The sequence below is a fragment of the Protopterus annectens genome, chromosome 5.part0 (genome assembly GCF_019279795.1).
Source record: "Protopterus annectens isolate FY-2018-M chromosome 5.part0, PAN1.0, whole genome shotgun sequence".
Classification (NCBI taxonomy): domain Eukaryota; kingdom Metazoa; phylum Chordata; order Ceratodontiformes; family Protopteridae; genus Protopterus; species Protopterus annectens.
The window spans coordinates 770,965,895-770,978,808 of record NC_056735.1 but is presented as its reverse complement, the minus strand read 5'-3'; the positions used below and the strand labels follow the sequence as shown (position 1 = coordinate 770,978,808).

At 38.0% G+C, this 12,914-nt stretch overlaps 1 protein-coding gene and 1 pseudogene across 3 annotated transcripts in view; both read right to left on the bottom strand.

Annotated features, from left to right (window-relative positions):
• Positions 1-12,914, bottom strand: part of ATM (ATM serine/threonine kinase) — a 3,174,581-nt gene that overhangs the window by 1,709,300 nt on the left and 1,452,367 nt on the right. For all 3 annotated transcript variants that reach the window (XM_044072618.1, XM_044072619.1, XM_044072620.1), the window contains one exon: positions 6,372-6,549. In XM_044072618.1, coding sequence (XP_043928553.1) covers positions 6,372-6,549 — 178 coding nt within the window. The remainder of the gene's footprint in view (positions 1-6,371; positions 6,550-12,914) is intronic.
• LOC122802941 lies at positions 11,259-11,412 on the bottom strand (annotated as a pseudogene).

The window sequence follows — 12,914 nt, the reverse complement described above, 5'->3', positions numbered from 1 at the left end:
TAACCATAAATCTCCGGTGGACATTGCAAACACCTTCAATAGCTTCTTCACAGAGACTATGCAGTCTCTAGCTAGCCAACCCACTCCTACCACCTCTAATTCAGAGACTAATATACCCAGTACTCTAACTCTCCTTTAGCTTTCAACCTGTTCCCACTTCACTAATCAAGGCCCTAGCTGCTGACCTCCTCCCCGTAGAGTGCAAAAAGCTACGGACGTCACAGCATACCCTACCTCTATCTTGATCAAAAGAACTATTTCCGAAGCTACCATCCCCTCAATCTGGAAAATATCCCATGTTATTCCCCTCCATAGAGGAGATAGCTCCATTGAACTGTCAAACTTCATATATATATATATATATATATATATATATATATATATATATATATATATATCTAGGGAGAGAGAGAGAGAGAGATTTTGTAACCACAAGCTAAAATTATGGAGAAATGTGTCCAAAAACAATTTCTGCGCTATCTTATTCAAAACAAGCTGCTAGCTGACTCTCAGCACGGCTTTAGGCCATTCCATAGTACCACCTCAGCTCTCCTCTCTTTCTCTGTCATTAACTGCAACCGGAACAACATATCATTCTCAGTACTCTTTCTTGATCTTTCCAAGGCTTCCAATATGGTTAACCACCAATTGCTCATTTAAACTCTGCAGGCCTTCTCCTTAAATCACCTTTGTCTCCAACTGTTTCAATCTTACCCATCTGGAAGACAACTAGCAGTCCTTTGGTAAGACAAGCTATCTACCTGTCTACCCATCACCCTAGGAGTCCCCCAGGGCTCTATTCTAAGACCCCTACTTTTCTCCATCTTTATTAATGACCTCCACTCAATCATCCCTAATGCTATCTGCATTCAATACGCACAGGATTCCACCTTGATCTGTTCAGCTACCTCCCCAACAACGGTACTGACATTAACCCAGAATACTTTTAATACCATTGAAAATTGGCTCACCAATCACTGTCTGATCTTAAACTCCAACAAAACTAAGATGCTTCTTTTCTCCCCCACTCAAAGGTCCTCCCCGCCATCCTTTATCATAAAAAATGTAATAATGGCACTATCATCTCCCCGGATGTCCAAACCAAACTCCTGGGAGTTATAGTAGCCAATAACCTCAAATTTGATTTGCATGCCAAACATTAATAAAAAACTTGGCTCCCTTTACAAGATCAAACCTTTCCTTATCCGTCATGCCAGAACTGCTATTGCCATTCTCACCTACTATCTTCCCTTCTCTATGCTTCCCCTCTTCTCACCAATCTGAACAAAATCAAACTATCCTGCTGTTACAACCACATTGCTAGACTTGCTACAGGCTGGGCATATAGGACACACCACTGTCAAAAACTAAATATCCTAGGGTGGCTTGAACTACCCACCCTAGTGCAATTCAACCAGCTTATAGTAGCACAAAGTCCTTCACCACCCTGAAAATACAACTGCACTTAAAAACATCATTAGCCCCTACAGTAACCTAAGGCCACATTGCTCATCTAACAGACTTCTGGTTCAACATTCAAATCCAATAACTCAGTTGGGGATGCTCTGTTTGCCAACTCTGTTGGCAAAATCTGGAACGTACTTCCTGCAGACCTTACTCTAGAATCCTTACTTTCTCTATTAAAAAAAAGTCTCAAAAAATATTTTAAATCACACTGGCCATGTCCCTGCTCTAAACTTGACTAACACCATCTCCACTATTTAAGTGCTATACCACAATTGTATTATTCAACCTTATATTAAGTTACAAATGAACTTGTGTATAATTGCTTGCTAGGCCAAAGTATGTAACTTGTCTGTGTTATGTATTCTCAATATAACTTCTCTGTGTATTATGCTTTTGTGTTGTCTATATAATTTCTATGCATTATGTTTTGAAGCTTTTCTCCCTGGGCCACTGCTGAAAATGGACATGTATCCAGTCAGACTATCCCGATCAAACAAATGTAAAATAAAAAATATATATATAAATAAATAAATAGTCTTTTCTTAAAACCTGATTTCTCTTCCAAAACATTTTTCTGCATGTATTGTTCCCACAATTTCCTTTTTTCCTTTTAAAAAAAAAAAAATTTGCTCCTACCCATTTCTAAATATTCCACTTCCAATTCTTTTATCTCTGTTAAAATATTTACTACTTCAGCTATGGTTGGTTTAGACCTCGATTTCCATTTTCTTGTAATTGCTTTATTGGCAGACATCAGAATTAAACTTAAAGTCTTGTTATGTCTAGGGAATTCGGATCCTGTATCCCAGCTTAAAAAATAATTTCTTTAGTTATATCCATTTGCTTACCCAGCATTTCTGACAGAGTACTTTGTAGCGCATATTTAGTCTGCCAACTCATTACATTCCCAAAACAAATGTTTCCAGTTACCTCTCTTTCTTCCCCATCATACCTCCAACATTTGCCATCTACCAGAAGAAAAATTCTTACAAGTCTGCTTAAAGTATAAAATATTTATGCAAACACTTCTAAGCAAAAATCCTAAATCTTCTAGACTTTGTTGCATATTTGGGAACCATATATATATATCCTCCCATTGCTTCTTTTTGAATTGCTTATAAAATCTCTCTTCCCAGTCTTTTCTAACATTCTCTGACTGATTCATACAGTTAATGTGCCATATCTTGCATGCCCTTCTAACGATCCCTTTTTTAACAGCAACTTCCGTTCTAGCTTCAGCTAAACTGCTAACATTGTAGGTCTTTCACTTCGGACTGCCTTATCTCTTTATCTCTGCCTATACTCCAATCGCTGATAGGGAAAGCAGTCCCTAGCCTTCAATCCAAATGTATTCTTGGCATCATCCCATTCTGTTATCTTTCCCCCTCTAATTACTTGTTCCCAATACCTTGGTTTCTTTGCCAGTTTCCGCCAGTAAATTCCAGCTATCTCTTGGCTATTCTCTAGACTCCTAACTGCAGTCACCCCTATCAGCAGAATTTCCAATTCTCTGTTCCTATGTTGGCTTAATTCTTATAATACTTTCTACTACTTTTGAATACAATATTCTGTATGACTGTTGCTATTTCCAAAGGATCTACACTCATAATCTCATTCTCTCCTCACTTCTTGACTACCCCCCCCCCCATTTCAGCATCATCCCTTTCCACTCTGAATTGTAGATTTACACTTGGATTATGTAAAGGAGCCTTTACTGTGTAGCTCTAAAAATCCCCTTCAAATTGGAAAATCATAAACCACCTTGTTCTACTGAAATGATCAACTTATCCCAATTGATTATTGCCTTCTTCCCCTCTTAGATAAAATCCTTCAACTCATTATTAATTACTATCCACACCTTCTCCTATAGTAGATAAAGATATGCCTGACCTGTGTATAAAACTAAAGGGACTACTTTTTTTTACTACTTGTACCTATCCATAGACAAGAGCTTCAGTCTCTCAGTAGTTTTTGTATCTTTTTAGTCTTTTCCCACATATCCTTAGCTGCCATAACATAATCTTTTTAATACTGTAATGCCTACATTCCTTAATACTAAATAAGAAGACAGAAAAAAGGCATCTGTTTGCTTAGTATCTACCACATACAATATCTGAAAATGCTTTACTATATAACATGTAATTTAGATAATGAACAGTTTTATAAAAATACTGTTAAGAACAGAAACAGTTTTACTTACAGTTGCCTTTTTCCTTCCTTTTCCCCTTAGTGTGCTTCCAAACATTAATGACATGAAATGGGGCAAAAGCCTTTCAATCCTCCAGAAGTTTAAAACAGTCAAAAAAGTGCATTCTTTCCACTTTTTCTTGTATAGCCAGATTTCAAAAATGAAACTGATGCTTTATAATCTCACATTTATTCACTAATTTCTGTATTGCTGGTCTTCCTCCTGTTCAACTATGTCCTAACTCCAAACTCCAATTCATTTCCATGGTACTCTTGATTTTTCTAGTCAACTCCTGTGCTTTTCTCTGACTTGCAAGTATTTTACTTTGAAACACTGGAAATGGTTTCACTGGCATTGTCTCTCTAAGAGCCTTATTATCAAAAGAATAAGAAGCAAAGTTCCTTTCTGCTTGACAGTTAATGTTTTGTTGAATAAACTTTTATATTTCTTCCTTAGCCTGTTCTGCAACAAAAAATGACTTTGACTTTGTCTTCCAGGAAAAAAAGTATCCTGAAGACAGCTGGATACAGTAGACTTAATATCACACCTGTCTCGCAACATTCCCTGATTGCTGGAATAAATCTACTTCTCTTCTAAATGGTGTACAGTGAATAATTATTTTCCACAAACATTGTACTGTCGCCAACTTTTAATACTTTGCCCATCACAGTTTTTTCAGGATAAACTCTTTTTGCTAGTAGGATTACATCTTTACAAATACAGGTATTGCTGCTTTCTCGTAGCCAGGTTTGGAGCATGCACACAATGTGCCCTTTCAATTAACAAATCCTGCTGTGGAATACCAGTCCAGTTGTTTATTTATGTCTTCATAAAAAATAATATAACCTGTTCCTTCCAACTTCTCTAATATAGCAGAACATCTCAGGTTTTCCCTGTGTGCTCTGTCCACCAATTCTACCACTTTTTAAAACATCTCTTCTTGAGCAGGCTCATACTCAGCCAGCCTTTTCCTCATTTCGACCTCTGATTTTTGCAGTTTTATCAGTTCATCTAAATAGCAGTTTAAAGCTCCTTCCATTTTTTCCAGTCTTTTGATATTTAAGTTGATATACTCCTTCAGTGATTCATTAATTTTAATCAGTTCTGAGGACATATGACTGGAGCTTTAACAACTTTTTGCTGAATAGCTGCAGGATTCTTCCCGGTCAATGTTTTCTCTACATCATTTCTAGTTGATTTTCTTTCAGGCTCTCTTAGTTTCTTCTCTGTTGGCATCCAGGCAGTGTACTTACTAACCAGTACCAATACAAAGTCACTGGAAACATGAACTACTCGATACAAACGCTTATTCAGACTTAAAACTGCTAGTAAAAACTTTCACCCCTTAAGGCTTCCTCAAGCAAAGTAAAACAAACAACATAAGTAACCCAAAATGCAAGTCAACTCCTCTACCTCTGTCCTATCTTTAACATTCACTCCACAAATTGTGTCATTTACTACTTTAAGAATAGAAAATTTAAGTGTGTTACTTTTTCTCTTTCATATGTTTATATAAAGCATTAGTTAACACTACTTTCTTATTTCTGCAAAATCAACAAATGTAAAATAAATAAATAAATAAATTCTGACAATTGGTTGGAAATGTGCTCTTTAAACTTCTAATTTGTTTTACCTACATAGTATGCTTGACATACTTTGCATACAGCAAAACAGACTGAACTATGTATTTCACAGTTGCCATATGCAGTTAGTTTAACTTCCTTCCCTGTCACTGGGTGTGTAAAAAACACTCACATCTATGAAACTACAAAAACTACACCTGCCACATTTAAATGCACCTCTTCTTTTCAAGTGTATATATTCATTCACTCATGTTTGTTCTTTGTAACACAACTTTTTGTTTTAGGATTTTGGCTTTTCTTATATCCCAAATTTGTTTTTTAGTAATTATAGCACTCAGCTCTTGCATACGTTTTAATTAAAGTACACTGGATTTGCTTACGCTACTGGTTTTCTGCATTGGGTACTTATTAGCCAGTAACTGAATTTTCTAGAATTGGCATAGTTCCTGGTATTTATCTCTCAGTTTTTTTTTCCCGCACTGGGAGAGCTGAAGTTAAGCTGTTGATCAGTGTCCAGCCATCTAGGGAGTCCACAAGAAGTCTGCAATCTTAGGAAAAAAATAACACCATTCAAGTTTGATTCTGTGCACAGTAACAAAAAATTGAGGTGGGTGGGGTTCCACCTCTCCTTTTACTGGCATTCTTTCTACATCAGCAGTGCAGGAGGATACCTGAAAAAAGAGACTGGTGGACTGGAATACAGCTGAAGATGTTGGCTAAAGAGATCCAAATAGTGCCTGGATGACAGTTCTACAATAAAATTGCCCTGACAATCTTGAATTTAAACTGTAAATTTCAAAAAAGAAAAAAGAAAGTAGTATTTGTAAATCAGGAGCAGTCTAATGTTATGTAGTAAAGAACAAATGAAAGTTAATGTGGCATTAGAGTAACAGAAAAATAACTAGACAGGTAATACATATTGTGGTTACCAAAACTACTTATTTTAGTGATTTATAACATAACTCTGTCAGATTAAATAATTCTGCCATAACAACAGAGACAGAACACAAGTTTAATCGATTAAGATTCATAAGCCAACAGTAATATCAAAAGATGCTTGCACCCAGTAGTAGCTATTTATGTGTTCAAAGTTCTAAACCTGTATTAATCATATTTTCAAGACTTATACTTACCACTTATCAGTCAGTGCGGCATTTAACAAATTCAGTACAACAAAAATCCACCTAAACTCTGACTTTGTTAAATCAAAGAGCTCAACAGCTCTGGAATACAGAGCATCTTTATTATTTTCAAGTGCAATAGTGGAGAAATCAACAGGTCCCATTTCTCCAAGGCAACTTCCAACAGCCTCTGCAAATAGAATAAAATGCTTATTAGCATTAAAATACTAAGGGTTACAAGTTCACAAGAAATATTTAGACAAACTGTGAAGATAAACTTCATAAAAATGTACTATTTTGAGCTGTTGTATTTCTTTGGAGGAGAACCTACAACCCCACCCCACCCCTTTACTCATATTGCAAACGTGTCAGCAACAACTTCAGTAATTTAGCTACTAAATCTTTAGTCATTTTCTTTGCCGTACAACAATAATCTGTTTAAACTGTTATCAGGCATTTATATTCCCTTTTCTACAGAGGCAACAGTCATAAAAGTTAATTACAAGCAAGGATGCCTTTGTAAAGTTGACAGATATACCACAGAATACAAGCACATTAATATTTAGAGTAATACAAATGCAGATCAGATGACTTGCTATGAAAAACATTGAAATTACGCTAATACCTGACACAGTTCTTAGCTTCAGGTACATCACCTGGGTAATGGGGCATGTGAAGGACTCCACAATAAGAGTAAAGCTTCAACACAGAAGTCATCTTTGCAGTAATTACTTAAAGCTTACTAACAATGTAAAACAGGGTGAATCTGTCAACCGTTTCCAGTTGTCTAAATTCTCATGTGTAGTTCAATGCAGGTATTCTGTTCCTGTGTACTGATGCAAGAGCAGCAACAGTCCCTCATAAAAACAGTGCTAGCTTGATGGATTAACAATGCAAATTCAGAAATTACTTTAAAAGAAATAGTGATTTGTTTTTATAAAGAGCACTGGCTTGTGGAAGATGATATATGGCACTTTACACATGTTCATCAGTTCTGAAATTCTTACAGCGATAGTAAATGCATCTAAAAAGAGCCTTCCATGTATGTGAATTCTTATGAAATGAAATGCTCAAATGGTTGCAAGCTTAATTTTTCAGTTGCAAACTTCATATCCCTAACTGAAGTCAATGTATGTCTGAGGGAGTCTGAGATGCAGAATCTTTTATATAACTGATTTACCAGTCTATCTGCAAATAGGAGAGGTTCAAATGATATGCTGGCAGATATGGCTGAGAAGTTTGCCTCAATACTGAGATAACCATAACGGAAAACATAGCCAGCTTTAGGCACCATTGAACCCGGCAATCTCTGGGGGCCCCCAACCACAGCAAGTTATCTCATTTTGATATTTAATAACATGTTTGTCAAACCAAAACAAAGCTAGTACAGCAATCTTGTGTAGTTAATTAACCAGGTTGGTAATAATACCTCTTATTTATACTGTCTTTAAAATTCAAAGATATCTTTTGTTATAGCAACAGTGTTTTGTCACGTAAAGGCTTCACAATTTCATTAAATGTTTTACCACTGCCACAGTGCCCTTGGCTTAGTTAAATTCTGATGTTGAACATTCTCTCCACTAAAACTAATACCATATCCAGCTTTAAGCACTTGCAATAGCTGTGGCTGCAGGGGGGCCCATTAATCATCCTTTCATATGTGGGGGCCCACAAAAGCTGCGGCTGGTTGGGGAAAAATGAGTAGAAAAATGTATTAATTTTCCCATTATACTGTTTAACTGAAACAGTATTATGATATGACCTTGTCAGGATAAGGGTGATAATCAGAGAATGAACATGAGCAAGGTAAGCACTAAAGATCAGCAACACAGAGTGAGTGATCTCAGTGCTTACCTTGGATTTTAAGATCTGATGCTTCCAATCTTCAGGAATGGTTTTCTCTTTCAGGGAGCTTTATAAATAAATATTGCCAGATACTATAACTCTCAACTTCTTTGCTCAGGAATTCTGTGCAAAGCCAAAAGTAACAGCAGAATAAAAGCTCAAAATCAGTAACTAACACATTTAAAAAGTTAATAGAATAACATTTTTTTATCAATATGCATTTTTGAATATACAGTATGACACTCTTGCTGTCTGGATTTACTGACTGTGTAATCCTGAATGGTTTACCAGCAAAACTAACTTTATGAAAGGGAGAGAGTAAAATTATGAAACAAAATCATGGACAGTCTGTGAAATCAGGGATACTGATGGGTAGACATGACTCCTCAATGAGATAGATAAAAGTTATTTACCTCTGCTGCTGTCAGATGACTGCTAAAGAATAGTCACTGATCAGATATGGCAGCACTAGTGTTGCACAATGTATTGCTATTTGCTGAAATAAATGCAAAACTGCTACTGCTATGGCATGTGTGTGTGCATTGCAGTACAAGACCAACAATTATTTATGTCATCTTCTAGCACAATCATCTTCAGCACTGTCATTATGCTTGCTTGTGTGTGTGTGTGTGTGTGTGTGTGTGTGTGTATCTAGCATGGGGGAGTGTTGCACTGTATTTGCAAGTAAAAAGCTGGCCATACTGTCCCCAGCACAGACAGAAGCTGTAATGGCCTCTGCCCTCAACCACAAACATTCCAAAATCAGCCCTGCAAAGGTGTGTGTATACCAAAGGTTGCTGTAGGTTGTGTGTTTGGCGGGGCTGTGGATTGTGTGGCCATTACTACTTTAATTTTTATCACAGTCAAACCTTACAGGTGTGCACATGAGGTCATTACAGCTTCTGTTTGTGCAAGGGACAATATGAACATTGTTTCTTTTACTTTACTCACAGACCTCAGAGGTCTACAAGGAAGGTTACTATAGATTGTGTAGCTGCAGTGTACCGACTAGGAGCAACAAAGTGGAATATGTTACTGTAAAAATACGTTATGTACTCACCATAACATTCCATCTGTGTTGTCCATTTTCATTCTTCCACAACTGTTGGGTTTGCATCCAAACCACGGATCTGACTCAGTTGTTACTAAAGGTCGTGGTAACCAAAAAGCTCTCGAGTTTTTCCCTTACCCATAATGCACCAACCCCTAACATACCTCAGATCTTGTTTGCTGATTTACATAAAGTAATATTTGCCAATGTGAATGCATATAAACATACAAATCCATATATATCCTACAGAAAGAAGTATGTCTGGAGCTCAACATAAAGGACAAAGATGTCCCTACAATATCTTGCTCTTTCAGAAATCTATTGTGAAAAGGGTTGGGGGCTTGGTGGGCGGAAAGTTGAGGAAGACTGAAAACGGACAACAGAGATGGAACATTATGGTGACTACATAACTTCTTTACCTGATGATGTCAATTTTCTTTCTGTCCTCAACTGTTGGGACCAAGTCCCAGCTACCTAAAATCCAGGATGGATACTCCTGAGTACAGTTGCGCCAAAGGCTGCTCTATCCCTCGAGACCAAATCCAATTTGTAATCTGCAAATGAGATGAACAATTGACCTCTCTTCTGATTTCTTTGGTCCTATGTAAATAAAAACGTAACTGTCTGTGAACATTCAATAAATGCAACATATATTCATCTTTGTTTGCAGATTTAGGAAATAATACTGGCAAATTAATAGACTAACTGATATTGGATTCTGACACCACCTTGGAAAGGAAAGACGCAATGGTACGTAATGTAACTATGTTTATGAAAGATCAAATAGGGAGGTTTCAATGACAATGCTTGAAGTTCTGAAATTTTTCTGGCAGAGGTAATGGCCACTAGACAGATAGTTTTCCAGGTGAGGAACTTAAGATCGCATTTAGCTGCTGGTTCAAAGGGGGAATGAAATAAGTTATACAGTACCAAGTTCAAATCCCATGGTAGAGTAGGAACTTTATACCTGGGGTCTCTATAGGAGATTGCCTCTTAAGAATGCTTTACAAAGTTTAGAAAAGGCCACAGAAGAACTTTCAAATCCAATATGAAAATTAGATATTGCTGCTAACTGAACTTTAATGGTAGAGGAGCGCCCCCTCATCAAAGATAATGCTAAAAACTCAAGTATGTTATGTATCAGAGATGAAAAGCTATCGATGTGATATTGTTGTGACAACAAACCTCTTCCACTTACTTGTATAAAACTTTACTGTAGACTGTTTATGGAAAGATAAAAGAATATGACAAGATAGGGAAGCGGGCATTGGTTGTCTGGATATTAACGGAATTGGAGATACTAGACTGTTAGCTTGAGGTTTGAGATGTACGGGTGAACCACATCTGTCGGATGTGAAAGGAAGTCTGGAATCAGATTCAGAATCCAGCCATGCAGAATTCAGAATGCAGCCAAATTCACTGCTTGTAAACCTATATCTCAGCTGTCATCTTAGCCAATGTTATTCCAGGGTAATAGCTGCTAGCTCAGCTATTAAAATACTTGCTAGTCTTTATGGCATCAATGATATAAATGTTGTACCATTTAAATAAATAATTTCAATTTGAACTACAACTGTTTACTACTATTGTTAAACAAAACCTACCTATACTTCTTGTAACTTGTAATTAATTATTGTTTTTAATTGTTGTTTTTATTGTGGAGCGTTTCTCCTAGGGCCTCCGCTAAAAAAGGACCTGTGTCCAGTCGGATTTTCCCAGTCAACAAATGTAAATAAATAAAATAAATAATAAAAAGAATCTAAGGTTGGTAAAGGAAATGAGGCCACAGGAAGGGGAACCAAATCTGACAAAGCCAAGTAAGGTGCAATGAGGATGACTCTGCTCTTCAACCTAGCAGCTTTCTGTAGAAATTTCAAAATCAGGGGAATTGGCAGGTAAGGATAAAGTAGACTGAGGGGCCAACTGTGAAGATGGGCTCTTTTGACTCCCCAGCCACGCCATCGTTGAGGGCGGGACACCCCCAGGGGTGATGAAAGGCAGGGCACCCCTCAGACAGGCATATACCCAGGTGTAACCAGAGTCCGCAAAGTGTGTTCGAAGTGTCAATGATCAATGTATCCTGCAATTCACATTAGTTCTTGCAGCTAGCTGCATTATTCCTTGATGCACGAGCAGAGTGATCCACCACTCAGAGTTGTACAGCTCTCACTCAGTTGCAGTGGGCACTGCTGCCCACATGGTGTTGCAGCGGGAGATAATCAGGCAAAGTAGTTGCTGTATTTGTTGTTTAGGGGAGAAGCAGAAAGATCGCTGCAAGGCTGGTCCCACGGATGGGAAATCATTTCTGCCACTTTCATGCTGAGACACCACCCGTGAGGTAGACGAATGGACCTGTCAATTTGTCTATCACAGTGGACTTCCCAAGAATGTGCATTGCTATGAGAAAGCGGTTGGATGAGATCGCCCACTGCCACACTCTGAGTGCCTTTCGACACAAGGGGTAAGGTCTGGTCCCTTCTTGTTTGCTGATGTACCAATTTACCAACATATTGAGTGCTTAAATCACAACTGTCCCAAGGGAGTGTGTCCTGGAAGGCCTGCAACTCTAAGAGTACTGCTCTCATCTCTAGGACATTGATATGCAAGCTGGCCTCTTTGGGAAACCAAGTGCCTTGGACTGTTCTCTCCAGAAAATGCCCCTACCTACCAATCTGGGAAGCATCCGTGGTCACTATGAACTTGGACTGATGGAGTATGAAATGATGGCCTTGTAGAACTTGATCTGAGTGAATCCACTACCAGAGGTATCTCTTGCATGCCTGAATGATTATTCTTTGTGCTGACATACGCTGGTAAAGAATTCACCACTGCATTGCTAGCATCCATTATACAATTCTCACATGAAATCTTGCTAGAGGAACTAAGATTATGACAGCTGACTTGAACCCAAGGCTTGAAGGCTCAACCAAGCTGAAATGATGGTACTGCAAATGATTTTCCTGACCTGGAATCTGATAGTCTGTATGCTTGAGAGAGGAAGACAGGCCATCACTAATATTGTCTTGAAGAATACTTCTATGAATTCTAAGGTTTGAGTTGGTTGTAGCTGACATTTCTTATAATTTATGGTTATCCCCAGATAAGAACAAATCAGAAGCACCTGATCTATTATTCTTGTTAGTAGATGCCTGGTCGGGGTGGTAATGAGCCAGTAGTCTAGATATGGAAACATGTGGAACCCCTGCAGTCTTCGGGTGAGCTGCTACCACTGCCATGCATTTGGTGAACACCCTGGGAGCTGTGGTGAGGTCAAAATGCTGTGCGCTGAACTGATAATGACTGGCTCCCAGCCAGAAGTGTAAATACCTTCTGGACTGTCTGTTCATTTTAATGTGATAGTACGCATCCTGAAGGTCTATCGAGCACATCCAGTTGTCCATATCCAGAAAAAGTAGACTGGACTGAACCACGACCATCTGAAACTTTGTATGTCAAACTGACTTGTTCAAAAAGTTGAGACCCAAAATTGGTCTCCAGTCCCGATTTCTTGGGCACTAAAAAGAATCTTGAGTAAGTTTGGGATTCTATCTAGTCAGGTTGGACCTCTTGAATGACTTTTTTTCTAGCAGATTTTGTATTTCTAGTGCTGCTGCTTTCCTCTAACCGGATGGAACATCAGGAATTTTGCATTAAGATGG